Source organism: Suricata suricatta, chromosome 13 (assembly GCF_006229205.1).
Source record: "Suricata suricatta isolate VVHF042 chromosome 13, meerkat_22Aug2017_6uvM2_HiC, whole genome shotgun sequence".
NCBI lineage: Eukaryota > Metazoa > Chordata > Mammalia > Carnivora > Herpestidae > Suricata > Suricata suricatta.
Window position 1 is genome coordinate 50,906,863 of NC_043712.1, and position 19,344 is coordinate 50,926,206.

General features: G+C 38.2%; 1 protein-coding gene across 1 annotated transcript in view; it reads left to right on the forward strand.

Annotated features, from left to right (window-relative positions):
- The first annotated feature begins 18,472 nt into the window (after positions 1 to 18,472).
- BNC2 (basonuclin 2) overlaps positions 18,473 to 19,344 on the forward strand; it is a 286,450-nt gene continuing 285,578 nt past the window's right edge. The window contains exon 1 of the mRNA XM_029920382.1: positions 18,473 to 18,583. Coding sequence (XP_029776242.1) covers positions 18,488 to 18,583 — 96 coding nt within the window. The 5' untranslated portion in view covers positions 18,473 to 18,487. The remainder of the gene's footprint in view (positions 18,584 to 19,344) is intronic.

Sequence of the window (19,344 nt, forward strand, 5' to 3'; positions counted from 1 at the left end):
AACAGATACAAAACCTACAAACTTCCTTGCCCTTAGAACTTACATTCTTGAATACAGCACAAATCCCCTGATTGAATAGCTCAGCCACAGAACTTTCTCTTTTCTGAGAAAGTTCTCTTTCTCTTTTCTCTTGCGTACTATTCCTACACAAAAGAAAGCTTCCATTATTTAACTTTTCAGAAACGTAAAACCTAAATTTTAAGGCTTCTAAAGGATGCCTGTGTATTTTCTCTCTAAACTCTTCTCTTGCTAACTCATCTACCTGAGGAATGTTGCTTTGTTTTTTTATTCTTTAAGTTTATTTAAATAAATAAATAAGAGACCAGTGCAGGGCCAGAGAGAGTGGGAGAGAGAGGGAATCCTAAGAAGGCTCCCTACTGCCAGCACAGAGCCAGATGCAGGCTTTGAACTCATGAACTGTGAGATCATCACCTGAGCTAAAATCACGAGTTGGCCCTTAACCAGCTGAGCCACCCAGGCGCCCCAAACAGTACTTTCTCATATTTGCTTTTATTCATGCCCCTCTACTCATTTGGAAGGTTCTCTCTGTCTTTAGATATTCTCCTTAGCCCGAGAAGCTCAACTCCTATCCTTCTTTTGACCAAATTATGCTCCTGGAAGCATTGTAGCCAATAATACAAATACTGACTTGGGGCACTTCTACTTTAGCAAGAGAGAGCAGTTATTTCTATGTTTTATAAATATTCATGGGCTTATGTGTAATCTTTCCAACTATATTATAAGTCAGGTGAAATTAGAGACTTTTGTCTTACATATTAAAACCTTAAAAATATTAGCACAGTTGAGAACCAGGAAAAGGAGTGCTTTTAAGTATCCTGAGGAGATGCAACAATGCATTCAAGCTTAGATATCAAACTTCTAAGAAAGCCATTCCCCCTACATTTGCTTAGAATCTGAAAACTCTAAAACCATTATTAGTTTTCTTAATTGCTAGTACATAAATATTGTAAGAAGTGAGAAAAGAGTACATAAGTGTGTACAGAGAAATTAGATCTCCCGTTCCTATTCAGAAGTAATTTCTATTTACCAGATTTTTAAAAGTATTTTCAGGGCACCTGGGTGGCTCAGTCAGCTAAGCATCTGACTTTGATCTCATGGTTCATGGGTTTGAGCCCTGCATCCGGCTCTGTGCTGACAGCTCAGAGCCTGGAGCCTGCTTCAGATTCTGTGTCTCCCTTTCTCTCTGACCCTCCCCTGCTTGCAGTCTGTATCTCTCTCGAAAATAAACATTAAAAATAAATGTTTTCATTTTATAATTTATAATTATAATTATATATTTATATATAATTTATATAGTCATATATTATATATTATAAATATATAATTTAAAAATAATTATACTTACTTTTATTTTTATGAAATAAAATATTTCCAGATATAGCTTAGTCTAAATATAAAAGTATTTATTACCCCCTCCTGAAGTTTTCCCTTCTTTTTTTTTTTAATGTTTATTTTGAGAGAGAGCCAGTGTGAGTAGCAGGAAGGGTTGAGAGAGAGGAAATAGAATTCCAGTCCGGCTCCATGGCATCAGCACAGAGCCCCACACAGGGCTTAAACTCATGAATGGTGAGATAATGGTCTGAGCTGAAATCAAGAGTTGGACACTTGGTGCACCTGGGTGGCTCAGTCGCTTGCGTGTCTGGCTCTTGGTTTTGGGTGAGGTCATGGTCTCATGGTTTGTGGGTTTGAGCCCTAGATTGGGCTTTGTGCTAACAGTGTGGAGCCTGCTTGGGGGATTCTCTTTCTCCCCTTCTATCTGCCCCGAGCCTGCTTGGGGGATTCTCTCTTTCCCCTTCTATCTGCCCCTCCCGTGCTCACCCTGTCTCTGTCTCTCTCAAAATAAATAAAAGAAACTTAAAAAAGAGTTGGATGCTTCACTGACTGAGCCACCCACCTAGGTGGCCTTTCTCTTTTCTCTTTTTGTCATGAGTGGGAGTTTACCATATTTACTATTTTGTATCTTGCCTTTTGTGATTTATTTGGAGATGTTCCTCATCAATACTCAATTTCATTCTTGTTAACAGTTTTTTAATATTCCTTTGAAAAGTTCATAGTAAAATAAGATAGCAAATTCTGAAAGTGTGAAGAAGGCAGAATCTGAGATATAGGAAGTAATCGTAGCTGACTACAAAAAGGCAGAAAGGTACATTTTTAAATTAAAAAATAGAGCATTTCCAGAGATTCTTTTTTCCCTCCAAGAGCAGAGACCTCATAAACCCTTAGAAGCCCTGAAGGTCATACTACATTTTAATTTGATGTTCAAAATGAAAAATTTTAATTATCAAGAATTATCCTGTTCTTAAAAAAGGTGGATACATAACAGCTTTTAAGAAAAATCATATCTAAAATGGCAGAAACCTTAGGAGCCACTGCAGGATATTGGGATTGAAATCAGACCAAGTTGGTTTGAATCCCCATTTTGACACTTAATATGAGACCTTAGCCAAGAGACTTAACTCTCTTAGCTTCAATTTCCTTATTGGTAAAATGAAAATAATAATACTTATCTCATAGGACCTGTGAAGAACAAATGAAGAAATAGTTTCTGCTCTTCTTGTCACATAGCAGGTGCTCAGTAAATGTATGGTACATCCCCCAGCCTCCTTGTCTGTGCAGAACGATTAATTTCCTAAGAGCTCTGGATGCTGAGATCTTACTGTAATTGTATTTTTTGTAACATTCATCACAATGTGTTGTACATACTAAGTATTTCAAACTTCTGCACTGATTTATTTTCTCTTACTGCTAGGTGTCCGGTTTAGTTTTCTTCAAATTCTTCACCCAAATCCTCAAATCTCTAGAAGGAAGTACAAAGACACATATGTGATCCTATGAAGATGCCCAACAGACAGATGTTAGAATCTCAACCAGTGATGTTCTTATAAATGTTTAAAAACTGGCTTATGGGGCAAGGGAGCTTGGAATTGTAGCAGTTGCTGATTGCTGTGGTATAAATATTCCCACTATGGCCGATTTCAAGTTACCAAGATGAAATCGTTTAATGGTCTGTTCTTAAAAGTTAGTACAGCAGCTGTCACATGCTGCTAGATTTCTGGACTACTGCTTTGAACTCTGATGTGAATGTTTAGGGAAGCCCAGGCCTCAAAAAATGGTCCAGGCTCTACCACCATCTCATTTTTTGCCTTTTTTTTTCCTTTTCCTTGTTTGTATAGTACAGAAGTAGGAGTAGCTCAGTTCTTCAAACTTTTTTTGGCACAGCCTTTTAGTTCTGTAGGTATCTCAGAGGTGAGGGGGCCCAAGCTTTGTGTTTTTTTGTCTACATATTTAGTATGAATATCTTTTTTGAAAAGGTCTCTACTGGTTAAAAATGTTTGAGAACCACTAATATTTAATAGCTTTAACAAAGCCTGTGTCTGTAATTGTAGCAGAGGCTCTGATACAGTGACAGGTAATGGGTTTACTCAGTGTGTGTGTGTATGGCTTAGGGAAATGCAAAAGGAAGCTTGATGAATTTCAGTGTTGTTTTTATCAGAAGTAGACATAATAGAAAACAGTTTTGGTACTTAACTTTTTTTTTAATTATGACTTTCATTTATGTGTGAATGAGTTCTCTATATATGTCTGTCAGGTTAATGAGGTATAACTTACAGCCAGGAGTCACAAACTCAAATGGTCACATTGGCCAGGCAAGTAATGGAATTGAGGTAAACAGTTGGGATCTAATACAAAGAGTGATGGAGACTCTGCTCATCTTTGAGCACAGGCTGAAAAGAGTAGCCTCTGCTCCACTGCAGCAATGTTGTCAGGTTTCTGTTGCCATATCTTTAGTTCCTGAAACTCCATCCTTTACTTATTCCCATTCCATCCCCGGCAGCTAGAAAGGTATACCATAATATAAAACCTCTTGATTTTTTTTTTTACATGTTGGCTAATAATTAAGCACACATACATGCGTACTCATATACACCCATGTAGGAAGCCAAGCAAAACAGACTAGGCCTTAGGGCCAAACTTGGCCTGTGGGCTTATAGTTTGAAATCTCTTTACACACATATGTATATACAGCAACTAATATTTATTGAATGCTTATGTTGTAGGTACGCTAGTAAACCTTTTGTACTAATCAAGATATTTAATATTCACAATAATTAGGTGAACTAGTTTTTTTATAGTTGAGGAATTTTGGCACTTTGAGAGACTGAATAACTTGCCAAGGTCACATATTTAATAAAAGGTTTCACAGGTATTCAAAGCCAAGTAATCTGGCTGTAGAACTTTGGAACTTAAACATTGGGAAAAACTGACTCCATAGATGGCTCTCTATGCTATCAGCACATACACAAAATATAAATAACTGAACGTAAAAGGTAAGTAGAGACTGTTGTCTGATGTTAGCTCATGTGTGTGCAGTGATACGGTTTGTGCATATGTGTGCTTGATGTGATAAAGCATGGGAATACTAGATGCTTTCACACTTTATAAGATTTTTCTGATAAAGCTTAGTGAGGCCAGTGTATAATTTCATAGGGAGTTTGTATTTCTCTACCTTACAAACTAGACATCCTGAGCTGTGAGGCCAACATTGTTTCTGTCCAAGGGCAAAAGTTCCCTCACTTCTCATTGCCATAGTTAAACCCCACCCATGGAAAGGCTCCAAGTCCTGACTGATGATCACTTCCTCTGGGCAAGGGTATGAAGAATAAAAGTAAATCTAGCAGGAGAAGTAAATCCCAAAAGACAGAGATAAGTACTTGAGGTCAGAGACTGCATCTTTTATAGTTTGTCTACATACCCAACTCATTAATATGAATAATCATCTTAGCTGTAGTGATTGTAGTAGCAAAAGTAATACAAGAAATGAGTCTTATCTTACACTTTTACATCAGCTCTTCATTATTTCTAGGATTTGGGGAAACCTTTGAGAAAGCGATATTAAATCAGGTCTCTGCCATGTTTCTCCTTTCTTTCTACTCCTTTTTCCTACCCACATAAAATGTTTTTCAACCTTAAAAATCCAGCCTATAGGGGTAAAACCATAAGACTCAGGAAGAAAAATGAAAACAGTATGTGAGACTTTATATATTTATCCGTTTAGGTTTTTCCCCTGGGAGATTTTGGAACACCATTAGACAGTGTAAACCTCTTTATGATTTATTCACTCGGTGTGGAATGGGAGAGAAAAAAAGCCAGTCCCTCTGGCAGTATTCTTCCCAACACTCTATACCCATCATGTGAATGGAAAGAACCCAAAACCTTCATTTTCAGAACTGTATCTCAGCCCCTGGCTCCTGGAGAAAACCAGTGTGGTTCAGATGTGGGATGGGAAGAGTGGTTTGCATTGGCACCGGCCTTGCGGGTGCTTTGGGGCTGGAGCACACTCAGCTGTGGGTTACAGATGCTTGATCTCCAGTATTAATGTGGCCAACATGTGAAACCATGGCACCCACAATACTACACAAAGGTCCACGCCTCTGATAGTTTGGGAAATAACTCCCAGCTGAAGAATTCCTTAATGAAGGACTGAAATACATTCTTGAACAGAAAGTCCTTTTCCAAAGGGGTAAAACCAGGAAAGAGGTACTTGATGATGTTAGTTTGGGCATCAAGACTGTATCATACATAGGTTGTCTATGGTCTTGGGAGCTTTAACTGAAAAAGAAAAAAAAATGCTACACTAAACATTAGATTTATAAATGTTTGGTTCCATGCCATACATGTAGCAGAAATCTTGTACACTTAAACCATTGTATAGTTTCTTTGGAGATGTCAAGTGCAAACCATTAATGGTGCATGTCATCTGGCATGATTCAGGGCATGTTTTAAATGTTTCCACCAATTTTTATTTTCCTGAGCTATCTCCAGGGTTGGTAGGATTAGAGAAAACTATATAAAAGAGAAAGGAAATGAGATAGAGTTGGGTTGTGTTCTCTGTAAATTCAGTCACCAAGACTCTTCAGGGCACAGAATTTGTGTCTCTTTTCACCCAGAAGCCCTGTGCTTCCTTCTAATGGTACACTTCAGAGAGCTGGATATTTCCATTCCCCCATACAGTTAATGTGCTAGTTTTCTCATTCAGGTACAATTTCTAGTGAAATAGTAGTTTATAAGTATTCAGAAGTTAGTTTATTGACTCTTATTGCACTTCTGAGCTCCTAGTAAATAATTTATTAGTCTGATGGATATGTGGCTACCTAACTATGGGGCATGAAATATGCACTGTTTTTCTAATACACTGTAGGGAGACCTGTTTATAAAGTATTTAGTATTGGTTTTATAATGCACCGTTGACAACAGGAGACCACGAAGCTCAAAGATCAATCTCATTTTGGCCCACAGTATTAATGCTGCTTTATAAAGCTCTATGACAGGTCACTTAGACAGTGGTCCTTGCAGAGAGGACTCTGTTAGGTAGTAGGCAGGCTGTAGTGGTTGCCAGCACAGCAGATGAATGTCTTTGTCCGAGTCCCTGAGGTGACTGTTTGGCGATTGCTGATGTTGGCCAGGTGATGGAACTCATCATTTCCCTACTCTCTAGAGGGATCCTGGACTGAGAGTGCCCAGTTCTGCTAATGCAGCCCTCACTAATTGTGCAGAGGGTTGGTGTGACTTTGGACCACGATTGCAGTCTCGGAGATAAGAACCAGGCAGTAAGGAGTGGAGCTTAGCTCTCCTCAGCATTGTCTTGTTTGTTAATGAAGTGACATTCTTCCACATCTCCTGCTCCTTCATGCAAATCACATATGTGACATAGGATAAAGATTTTCGGTTTTTGTTTGCTTTGGGGAATTTCATTAGTCAGGAATACATGTATAGACATTTTAAAAACACTACATAGTAAACATTTAGAATAAGAGGACATCTAAGTAAAGTATTAAATAATTGCATCCAAATATTCGTTCTCTGTTTTACTTTATAAGAACTATGTGCTAAAGGAATGCCTTATAAGGGCAGTGATTTACAATGTCCTGTGGCCTATAGTGTGTATGTTTTGGAGCAAGGCATTTATCAATTTTGAGTTAAAACATCCTTCCTGGGGGTGCTTAGGTGGCTCAGTCAGTTACGCATTAGACTTCCATGCAGGTTAAAAAAAAAAAAAAAGAACTCCTTCCTGGTTGGTTCTAAGTATTCTTCCCAAAGTGGAAAATCTGAACTACATTTCTTGAATTCAGTCTGCTTGCTTGTAATTTCTCAAGATTTTTTGGGAGCCAAGGCTGAGTCTTTTTTCTGTTTGCCATTTCTTTTATTCATTTCTCATTAATTCAGTTTCATTTTATCCTCTCCAACTGGACCAAACCCTGCCTACCTTCTGGTCTTTGATTTATCCTGTCAGTGTTTTCTGAGATGAGCACTTCTTTTGTGCAGCTGTCATTTATTGAGCATTTACTGTGTGTTAAGCACTGCGGTAGGCCCTGGATTACCAAAGATAGATAAAACTCTTTCCTTTTCAACAAATGTAGAGTTTAGTTGGGGAGATGGGCAGTAAATTGGCTTGTGCTTGTGCTTTCCAACTCAAGCAGTCTCAATACATAGATTTTTTTAACCCCGGGAATTTTTTTTATATCTCTTATCTTTGGTATCTGAAAAAAATTTTTTTCCCTCTCCCTTCAGGGGCACCCTTTTCATTTGAGGTCTTGATCACATTCTCTCCTAGGACCCTTTTATATCATTTTCCCTCTGGCTTAGATCTTCAATATCCTTTTCTCTAGTAGCTTTGTCCCCTTTGCCTATGATACACTCTTTTTTCCCTGTAATGAGTAACAAACCGTCAACACACTAACACAGCTTCTCCCAGGCCCTGCAAACTTTTCAGACCACCTTTTTTTTTTTTTTTTAACTTTACTTGCTTGTGTTGCAGAATTTCTCCAGAGAATGTTTTGCTTTTCTGCCTCCTTGTCTTTATAATTTGCTTACTTCTTAACTCCTTTACGATCCAGATTCTGTAACTTTCATACCTATTTGCCCGTTAAGAGCTTTCTCTTGGGACACAAAATATAATTATGAAATATTGCAACCACAAATATATCAAGAGGAATGGTACAATGAACACCAGTTTACCCAGGCATAAGAACCTAGCATGTAAAAATACATGTCATGCCCCAGGTTACCATACCCTCTATCCAATACCCACCCCCATGTTCCAGCATTATTCTGATTTTGGTATTTATTATCCCCTTCGTTTTACTCTAAAAATAGCATTTTTTTTTTTTTTTTTTTTTAGAAATTTAAAACTCTGACCATCCTACTTTAAACTCAGACTTCTTGTCATTCAGAGTATTGGACAATCACAATGCCCTTGTTAATGCTTCTTCCTTCGTCTTCCCCAGGAACCATTCATGTCCCCCAAAATGCCCTTGTTAATGCTTCTTCCTTCGTCTTCCCCAGGAACCATTCATGTCCCCCAAAATGCTGACCTTGGGCTTGGTTTACCTTTAGTGTTGTTTCTCTGTAGATGGCTCTAGATCTGATAACTCTAGTGTCAGTCTGTTTTCTGAACATTTCTTGTTGCTTTGTCACTAGTTTGATATCCTGTTTCCCCTAACAGAGCTCTAACTCAGCTTTCCACAAGCTAGATCATCCCCATTTCTTTTGATTCTGCTACCATTTCCCATGCATAGAATATTGGAGTGTTAGTGTCATCTTTGACTGTTCTCATTTGTTACCCACATTTTATCAGTCATTCTTGTCCCCTGGGTTTTATCTCCACATTGTATCTGCTCTCTTTTTTTTTTTTCCTCTAATGCTTGTAATCATTTTACCCAGATTATTATAATAGCTTCCTAATTGGTGTCTTTGCTTCTGTCTTTTCACATTTCAGTCTGTCTGTCATTCTGTTGCCAGATAAATCTTCTTAGTGTATACAGTAATGATCATACCATGCTGCTGTTGAGAAGCTTTCAGCAGTTTTGACTCTTGGTGGATAACAGGATAAATAGCAACTCTTTACAGTGGAGCCTAAGACCCTTCCAGTAATAATAGTTCCTATTGACCAGTCTGTTGCTTTCATTCATCATTGCGCTACACAAATCCTACCTTATCTTCAAGGCAAATTGGATCACTTCTCTAGGAATATTATTGGTTCTTCAGTTTCAGCAGAAATACTGCTTAGAAACTATCTCTTACCACACCAGCTGGAAGGAATCTCCTTCTCCAAATCATCTAGGATTCTGCTGCTGCTTCTCTTATCACATTCTGTTTTACTAAGGTTGTTTTAGTACATGACTTATCTTCTGTACTAGATTGTACACCAGTTTACCCAGGCATAAGAACCTAGCAAGAACTGCACCTTAATTTTCATGTTCCCTACACTTTCCTGTACTTGGCAAGTAGAGCTTTGATCAGTATTCTCTAGCAATGACTAAAAATGTTTAAAATGTCCTTCTTTATAATAAATGGAAGAAAAAGCAAGAAACTGAGCTCATGAGGGCAGAAGTGTATCCCTTATCAATTAGCAAATTATTCACCTGTTCCCACTTTGTTACTTCCATTCTCCCTAGGGTTTGTTTATTTACTGGTTAGCTGCTGTCAGCCTTGGACTCTAAAAATGCTTAAAATGTGTTTGGGTGGTCAGAGGATTAAGCTATATTTGCAGTTTAAAAAAGCCAAACAAACCTGCCTTGATATACTGTATGTCTCCAAATAATACTATTTGCAGGGTATATGTAATTTCCTTCCCAGTCTCTCAACAGGTACACTGTGCTCACCCCAAATTACCCCCAAATAGTCATAATTATAGATCATAGGACAATCTCAAAGAACCGAGCTATAAGCACAATTCAGGATCCTGTGTTTTTATATGATGTTCTTTTCCATTTAAGCTGTTTGGATACACTCACATTCTTGTACTGCCTGGTTAAGGTATCTCTCACCGAATTCTTTCTTCCACCCTATTACTGCCTTTCACATGCCTCCTCATTCTGTGAAACTCAGATATTTACTTGATTTCTAATGCTTCTTACCTCTAAAGAAACTGTTGCAAACAGTATTAATAGCAGTTATTTGACTAATTTTTGGCTGTGATAAATTACCTGATGGCTTTAATCTCTTCTCTTTTTCTTCCCATGTTATTCTATTTTCTTCCTTTTCTTTCTTTACTATAGTTTTAATCTGTTGTTATTGTTATTTTTAATAGTAGTACCGTTAACAGTAGCAGTAGTAAACTTTTAGAAGTGAAGTATAACATGCATTCAGAAAAAGTGTGCAAATCATAAGTGTATATAACTTGATGGGTTTTTGCTAAGTGACCCTACCCAGAGTCACAAAGTAGGTAGAGATACAGAATATAACCTGTACCTTAGAAGCTGTTGTTGTGCCTTTTGGAGCCACTACTCTCACCAAAGGTCAGCACTCTTCAGACTTAAGACCCTGTTCCTACTTTTAACTTGTTCTATTGAGTTTCTGACATCTTCTGGCTTTCTTAGTTTGGAAACCATTTCCAGGTTCACTCATTTATTTCAACATGTTTCTATTTAAATGTATATGGATATAACATAGTCTGTGGTTTTACAAAGATTTTGGAACTTCAGGTATATATTGGTATTTAACTTTTTAAATTTGTTTTCTAGGTTTTTGAATTTCATATAAGTGGGTATCATCAATAGAGTTGCTTTTTTTTTTCTGTGATAACTATAAAAAGCAGTGATGGATTTCCTGGGTATCTTTGAGTCTTCCTGAGAATTTAAACTATTATTATGACAGTAATTTAAACTATTATTATGACATCTTCAGTGTGGCTGCAAGCTTCCCTGTCCACAGACTTTAGAAGGAAATAAAATAAATTAATACTCTCTTTGCATTCCTTGCAACTTTTCATGGTCATACAGAGGTAATACCCCACGGGATGTTCCCAACCTGTTTTTAGTACTCATTTAAGGAAACACATCACTAGTTATTTCCTCTAGAAGATTTTCTCATAGAACATTGACTTTAGCTTATGGCAGAAAGAAGCCATTGCCAGTGTTTGACCTGAAAGAAGATATATGAAGTTACTTTTTTGTTTTCAGACCCAAACAGGATAGGTAATATGTTTGATCTTTTGGAAGTTTAAGATTTGTGCTTACCTCAAAATGCTTTTACATTTGCAAATATCTTGATTGTAAGTACTCATCATTTCCCTAATATGTTATAAACTACCTCATCTACCACACCCTACCCAAATCTTTTAATTTTTAAATTTTTCATAGTGATCAAGGGATTATGGCATTTGGATATGTCCTTGATGTGTTTTTCTGAAATTGAGCCCCTGATTAGGCTGTCAGCAGATGCTGTATCACATTGATTGCTCTAGTTGGTACAGAGACAAGTGTCAACCAGAGTAGTTTCTCCCTTTTGCAATAATAAAAAAGAAAAAAAGATGAAGCTTTTAGGTGTTGTTTGCTTAAAGGGGATGTTTGTGCCACCGTTCAAAGTGATTTAAACTTGGGTCATATTCATATTTTTCTTAGGCGTGCTTTCCTCTCGGTCTGAGGTCACATAATGATGTTTTCAGTTCACAAGCTTTCTCCCTCGGTGTAAATGATCAATTTTCTTTTTGGTACAGCACTTATTATTATCTTCTTTTTGTCATATGCTCTGATGTGGTATTTCTGTGAGTAAACACCAGAGTAATTAGCACCCAAAATGCTTTTGGCCGAAAACAAATCAAAAACCAAAGGCATGCCTGAATGTCTTATTTACAATTTGGACCATGATCTTGTCCCCTGAAATCTTCAGGCTATTCTGGCTGAGGTTTCTATATGTTGAAATGCCCAACCCAGGCTGCCAGGAGCCATTTGGAGAAGTTATAATTGTAAACACGAAGTAACATGTACAGTTTTAAAGCAAACTCTTCATAGAGGAGGGAGAGATTGAGACTGGCCATCAGAGATAACAAAACAGTACTTTACTTCCTTCATCAGAATCTCGCAGATCCTTAATTGCAATTAAGGATTTGAACTAGTTAATCCATGAACTGTTAACCCAAATTTATGTCCTTAGTTTTTAAGAGCATAAGCAATAGAGTAGATAGCTCTAAAGAGGAAGATTTATAGAACATATAAGCGGGTACTAGATTAGATTCGGTAGTTGGCATGTATGATCATATTTTTAACCTGGATTAAAGGCTGCTACCTTAGCATGAAGGCATGCTAGCCTTCATGTTTGGCTAGATCATCTAATAATTTGAAACATGAATGGAAACTGTTCACTTGTAAGAAAGAAAAGTTTTCTAGTTTTCTTAAGATTGAAATACCAGGAACCAACTAGTATATTCCAGAAGTTTTCTTCATGATCATTAGATTATACTGCTTTAGAACACTTAGCTGTTGAAAGAGGGGTGTTTTACCTCTTATAAGGCTAGGAATGGAAAGTAGGAACTAGTTGAAAGTGCAGGGATGTAGGTATAAATGATATGTGAGTCCTAATTGTGAAGATGGACATCTTAATGTGTATTAGAACTCTACCTTAAGAGGCTTCCATAAGAGGTACTCTTTAATTTCTCTTCTGTCCTTTCCTCCAACATGCAGGCACAGCAGGATAATATTTCATCGTTCTGTGCGGTTTTTTTTGGGGGGGGGTGAACTTTTCACTGTCCTCCCATCAAATTATATATCTGACTCAAGGGAAAAGAGGCAGCTTAGATTATGATATAATTACTCACAAAGGGAAAGCCTCAGTTGAAATTATTGTTAGTTTTACTTTTTCTCTATTCTTTCCTTTTTAGTGAGTCAAAAAGTTTTATCCCTTCATGTAGAAAATGAAACTTTACACAATAAAGTAGGGATGGCAGGTTTCACAAGGGAAAAAGGTTGCTGTCAACTTTTTTCCTTAGGAATATGGAAATTTGGGTGGATTATCTGTTCAGAGGGGGTTTCCTTTATTAATTCCTTTTCCTTTTTTCACTTAAGACATCTGTTAACATTTCACACAGCCCAACAGATGTTGCAAAGCAAGTCCCATACTTTGTTCTCAAGAAAAATGACATTTCCTCAGTTGGTTCCCCTCACCTCTGTGACTGGGCCCAGCCTGCTCCTTCTGCATGATTTGCATATATTAAGTTATATTCCTTAATGTCATACAAATTTGTAGCTTCAGCCTTATTTTTATATAGTAAAGCCTGATTTGATCAGAAACTAGTTTACATGTTGCTTTAGAGTTAAGAGAGGCCAGGGGCGCCTGGGTGGCTCAGCTGGCTAAGCCTCCGACTTCGGCTCAGGTCAGATCTCACGTTCGTGGGTTCGAGCCCCGCGTCAGGCTCTGTGCTGACAGCTAGTTCAGAGCCTGGAGCCTGTTTCTGGTTCTGTGTCTCCTTCTCTCTCTGACCCTCCCCCTCTCATGCTCTGTCTCTCTCTGTATCAAAAATAAATAAAACATTTAAAGAAAAATAGAGTTAAGAGAGGCCATATATAACATTTAAAAAGTCTCCTTTGAGAATGGCAACATAATTCCACATATAGGATCAGATAGCCAGTTATTAAAATACTTTTTCTATAAAGTAAATGAACTACAAAAGCTTGAGTTGTTTTGCCATAAGGAAGTGCTGATTGTCATGCGATGTGGAGCGTCATTTTTATTATTTTGGCAAGAACAGGGACAGTTTTGTCTTGACAAGCCATTAGATGAATACCAGCATGTGTCACATGAAAAACCACTGATCTTTAACCCAGCTCTGTACTTAACCAGGCCTTGAAAATGAATAGTGAATAAAAGAAGAGCAAAGACCAGTTTACTGTCATTACAGATTACAGAATCTGTTAACAGCTGCTGAACTGAACCCAGGGAATTACAGGTATTGTTCTGTGAACCAGCAGAAGTCCTAGAGATGCTTGTTATACTGTGTATATAAATTATATACACTTTTTTTTATATTTGCTCAGGATTTAGATACTTGGAAACATAACTCGAAAAAAATGAAAATCCTTGAATACTTTCTCAGTGTACTAAATACATGCTGTATCACAAAACCATATATATTTACATATAGTTGTCTCAGTGAGGGTTCCCTGTTCTCCAGTTATAGAACTTATTTTAAAAAAACAATATGCTTTTATAGAAATTATCAGCAAGTATTAAGAAAAAAAGAAAACGTATGCAATATCCTCACACCAAAAAAAAAATCCCCACAAATATACATGCAAAGCAAAATCCTTTGTTCATTTGTTTCTTCAAGTATTCACGTGGCTGATATTTGCACCAACTTGTGATTGTTTTTTTAATGGAGAGAAGAACTTAAATCTACCTCAGTACCCAAATATTGAAAAGATCAGTAACATTTTAAACAGTCAGTTGTGGGAATTATTGCTTACAGAGCTAACAAGAAAGAACACACTTTCTTACTCTGTTGGTGGAATTGCATTGTGCCTCCCTATAGTCTTGTTATCCCATACTAACTGAAATGCAAATTCTTTGCAACTAATTGGATCTCATTGAGTGTACATGCACAGTATGTAGTTATATGCAAGAAGGTTTTAAAAATACAGTTTCTCTGTAATTACAACTTTTAATTACTATCTAAAACATTGACATCTTTAGTATAGGTTTAAAATATATATATCTAACTTTTTACAGATTACTCAAAAACGTGATCTATGAAATGCTTAATAAGGTAACAGCTCAAAAATTAGAGGAAAAATGTTTACAGCAGTTTATAAACTGGATTTTAATAAAGTCCTGTGAAAATAAGGACTTTCATTTTGAAGTTTAAGATTTAGTGTCTTAGACCCAGTATACTAAAGTCATGTTAATAGTATAATCCTTTTCTTGGAACATTTAAAATGTTAAAACAACATAAACATCAGAAATCACTTCTAAAAATTGTTGTCTTTTTGTTTTTTCCTTCAGTTCTCCAGTTTCTTTTAACATTGTAAACTGCATTGAGTTTCTTCCTTTTTGCAAGTATGTATCTGCTATGTGATGTTATATGATAGAGATGTTCACATTTCCATAGTGTCTTTAATAATTTGGGTGCCATTTAGACCTAGTTGGTGTATTCTTAAGTTCCACACTCCATCTCTCATGATCAGGAGTTGTGGGAAAGCCAGCTCATAGCCTTTAGTATTTGTAGTTCTTTAACTGGAAATACATGGAATCAGGGCAGTAAGAAGCAATTACTGTGGAAATGATGCCTACCTCCACACCCCCAGCCTTAAATTAACTTTAATACAAATGATTCCAGATAGCTGTTCCATAATCTACAGACTATATAGCCAATGAACAAACTTAGAAGTCCTCTTTGTGCCTTGCAGGTTTATTTTTGGTACCTGTGCTCTTCTTGCTAGATAGAAAATTAGCCCAAGATCAAAGAGTCCGAATGCTGTGTTTATATGTGGCAGTGAGTGGCAAGTTCAAATCATGTATTTTGGGGATTTCTAGAGGAGTCTAATTTGTATTTTCAAAACTTGATGTAAAAGTGAATATTTGAAACTTAAAATCTGTAAAACATAGCATGCATATACGCTTAAGGTTTCATTTTAGTTTACTCATTTATTGTTAGGTCTCTGTGTTAACTGATATCTTTTATTGTAGTAAAGTTTGTCCTCTTTGTAAACTAGTCTTAAAAACCAGTTAAAATTTTGTGTGATGTAATCCATTTAGCAGCTGCAGTCCTGTATGATAGATTTGGTGTGAAAAACTTTAAACCTTCGAAGGGTATCCTGGTGCTTTTGAGGCTTGTGCCTTGGCAGTAATATGCAGGTCCTACTTACATTGCAGACTTGTTTCATCTAGAGCAACCTCAAACCTTTATATCTGAAAGAGCTCAGTTTGCCTACACTGGGTAGCATTTTGTCAGAAGACTGCTGGCTGGGCAGACCAGATTTGGATGTATTAGCTAGTCAGCCTAATAACCCTGTACAGACTGTATTGATTTTCTAGGAGAGAGTTTATGAACTAAATAAACTTGGGGTTGGTGTCTTAATAAACTGCTTCTCTCAGTCTGTCACATTTAGTTACGGAGCTGTGCAGTTTAGGGGGAAAAAAGGCTAATTCTGTTACAGATTGTTCACAGCAGGGTCTCCAAATTAGCCCTTTGTTTTGTAATGCCACCTTGCTTGGGCTCGCTTTGAGCACATTTCTCAGTTTTGCCCTAATGAGTTGCAACACTGATAATGTGGCTGATGATCTTTCATTGATTTCACTATCACTTGCTTGTCTGGTAATTGATCCGTTGCTGAGCCTCTAGTTAATTATATCGGCTTTGACATGGCCCGGTCCGTGGGGAATTTCAAGTCTTGCAGAATAACAGTTTTAATAAAAGAGTCTATTACTGCAGGTGCTTGCTGCTGCATGCCAGTTGATTTTTGTGGTGTGTGTGTGTGTGTGTGTGTTTGGAAGGGGGGGAATGATACCTGGGAAAGAAGAGGACTACAGGACTGAAAGAAAGAGGTGGGGGCTGGAAGAAGAGGAAGAGGGAGTGAAGGAGAGAGGAAGGAAGGAGGAGGAGTGAGTGGGGAGAGCTGGAGAGCAAGAGGCAGGCGAGAGAGAACACAGAACACGCAGGCAAAGCGATACAACAGAGCCTGCGAGGAGGAGCGAGGAGGAAGCTTGCTATTGACAGTGTCCTTAAGCCTCCCACAAATAACAGCCATTAGTGGGAAGGTCAGGAGCTGAGCAGGCAGCTTGACTGAGGCACTGAGTGCCACTTCAGAAATCAAGAGGCTAGCAAATTTTAGAGGGAGTTTAAGTGGGTAATAGCTAGCTGTAAAGGTACAGTCACTGTTGACAATTGACTCATAGGGGCTTTTCCTGCCCTCCCCCCTCAAGAATATTTTTATTGACCACAGGTGGACTTCATATATTTTAAGGCAACAATTCTTTGGGTCCTTGTTTGTTTCTTCTCAGATATTGAATTTGCTGCTTTTGAGACTTTTTTGTGCTTAATGGTGGTGAACCGGAGGGAAGTTTAACAGAAAAGCTTTCAGGAGATGTCGGTTCTAGAGGGGAAGGCACATTTGTGTCAACATAGTGTACGGTTTCTCATCTTTTCTCATTGTCCACTAATGACACAGAGCTGCCATTGAAGCTCTTTTCTGTTTCTTTTGTTGTTTCAGAGAGTAAGGTTTATTGTTATTCTTGAGTTAAGAAGGAGCAAGGAGAGTGGTACATTTGTCCTCGATATTTGTAGGTGGTTGAAGATTAATGTTCCTTACATTTTAAGTTTAGGAAGGATGGCTTTTTCCTGCTGACTACTTTTATGAGATGACATGAATTTAGCTTTCCATTTCGAAGTTACTGTTAATGTACAGTGCATTTTCTTCAGTTTTGCTTTTCCATAAATAAGATAAACACTAATAAATAGATGTTTTGTTTTAAAACTGGTTTAATTAAAAATACAACATGCTCTTCAGGTTATATTTCATCAGGCATGCATTATAGAATTTTCCATAGAGATCTTGAATGAAAAATGGAATTTTTATATATTCATTACTTTTTCCCTGAAATGGGACAGGCTTTTCTTCTTCATCTTTTTCTTTTTTATGATTTGAAAGGATACTGTAGATGCTTTATCCAGGAACTTTAACAAAGGATTTTTTTTCTGTTTGTGAGCTTTAAGAAAAGGTACCCTTTTGTCCTTGCCATTTTATTTCTTATTACTTAACATTCAGTTTAGTAATTAATGACCAGAGGAATTAGATATTAAATAGTATATTTATTTTGCAAGTGTTTATGTCTTCTATGTTCAAAAAACTGCTAGGTTTATTTATTTACTTTTCAGAGTGGAAGGTCAAGTTTCTATGTACATTATTTTCTCTACGAGTTTATATGTGGTTATAAACACCCCCGCATATACTATATGACTTTTAGGAGCTAACATTTAGACAACTGAGCCAACTCAACATTCTCTCACCACTGAATATTTTTTTCTTCAGTATAATTAGGAAAAATGTTTAAGCAGAGCAGTTTACAAATGTTAAAAGTAAAGTCTGATGTCAGATATTGCATGTTATACTTAAAAGCATTGTTGGGAAAATTTCCCTGGGAAGGGCCTCAGCTTCTCACCTCATGTGCCATCCCTGATCATGGTGCTGCTTGGAGTATGCATAAGTGTGTATCTATCTGTGTGTTTGGAGAGGGGTTAGTGCAGGGTGTCATTTGGTGCCTGACAGTGGAACAGTGCAGTTGACTCTTAGCTCTGCTATCCAATGACACGCAGTGGCTGAGAGTTTGAAGCTGATGGTTGGGTCTCCAGTGCTGCCTGCACACCTGACAGGCAGCTGTTAAACCGAGTGAAGGCAAGCTCGGGGAGTCACAATCTATGCATAAATGATAGGGGTATCTGTGCAGAAGGTGCGAAAGAAGCTCTGACCCCCTCCCTCCCCCAAATCTCCCCCTTCCCAAATGAAATGCACAGTTCAGCCAGCTTCTTAACTACACTACACTCCTGCTACTGGCTGCCAAGAGGCTCAAAAAATCCACCTTCACTTTTCAGTCAGAAGAGGCAGAAGTGGATGTGAGAGAAAGAGAGACACAGAGAGACAGAGAGCCAAAGAGGGCAAGAGACTTGACTTTAAGAGACTCCTGTACTGACAACTCCATGCAGTTCGGAACCAGAACGACTACGGCTGAACCAGGGTTCATGGGGACATGGCAAAACGCTGATACTAACCTCTTATTCAGAATGTCCCAACAGGTAAGTTTCTTTATTTTTTTTTTTAAACCTTGAATTGTTATACTTGTGTACTTTTGTTTCTGCTACTTTTCTTTCTAACCATTTTAAAAATTTGATCACTCCACAGTTAGGCTCAGTTTTGTCATAACTGTGGTCTTGGAATGTGCAGGGTTACTTCATGGTTTCCCTGAGGGCTCCTTAAAAGAAAAAGGGGAAAGGATACTGAAGTAAAAGAAAGCAAAGGCATTCGTTGCAAAGTTTCACAGGATAGCCTGGGTCATGGGAAGACTTTATTTCTTCGTTTTCTGTTTAAAATTAAAAAAAAAAAAGCCACCAACCAACAAATGTATCTTTATATCTGTATTAATCACTTCATCAAAGTGTCTGCTGTCTCGGAGTAGGTTCTCCAACCAAACAGCCATAAAATGTAGGGGCCCCTCTCTACAGCCCGACCCAATTCACGGGCTGGAAGCAGCTCGACTCGACCTGCGGAGAGGAGGCTGTGCAGGAATCGCTGCCAGCGCCGAGGGTCGCGGAGGAGGCGGCAGCGGTGGCGGCGTGTGTGGTGGGCCATGCCGGCTGGTCCCAGCTCCCCTGCACCGGTCGCGGCCGCGTTCCCGCCCGTCTGCCTCCGCGGTCGCCCCTGCGCTCCCGCCGGCGCCGGCTCGGCTCCCGCACACCCGCCCGTCCGCCCACCCGCCCCGCTGGCCGGCGCACTCACACTCGGGCGCAGCCGCGGCGTCCTCCCCAGAGCCAGCACACCCAAGCGCTTGGTGATACGC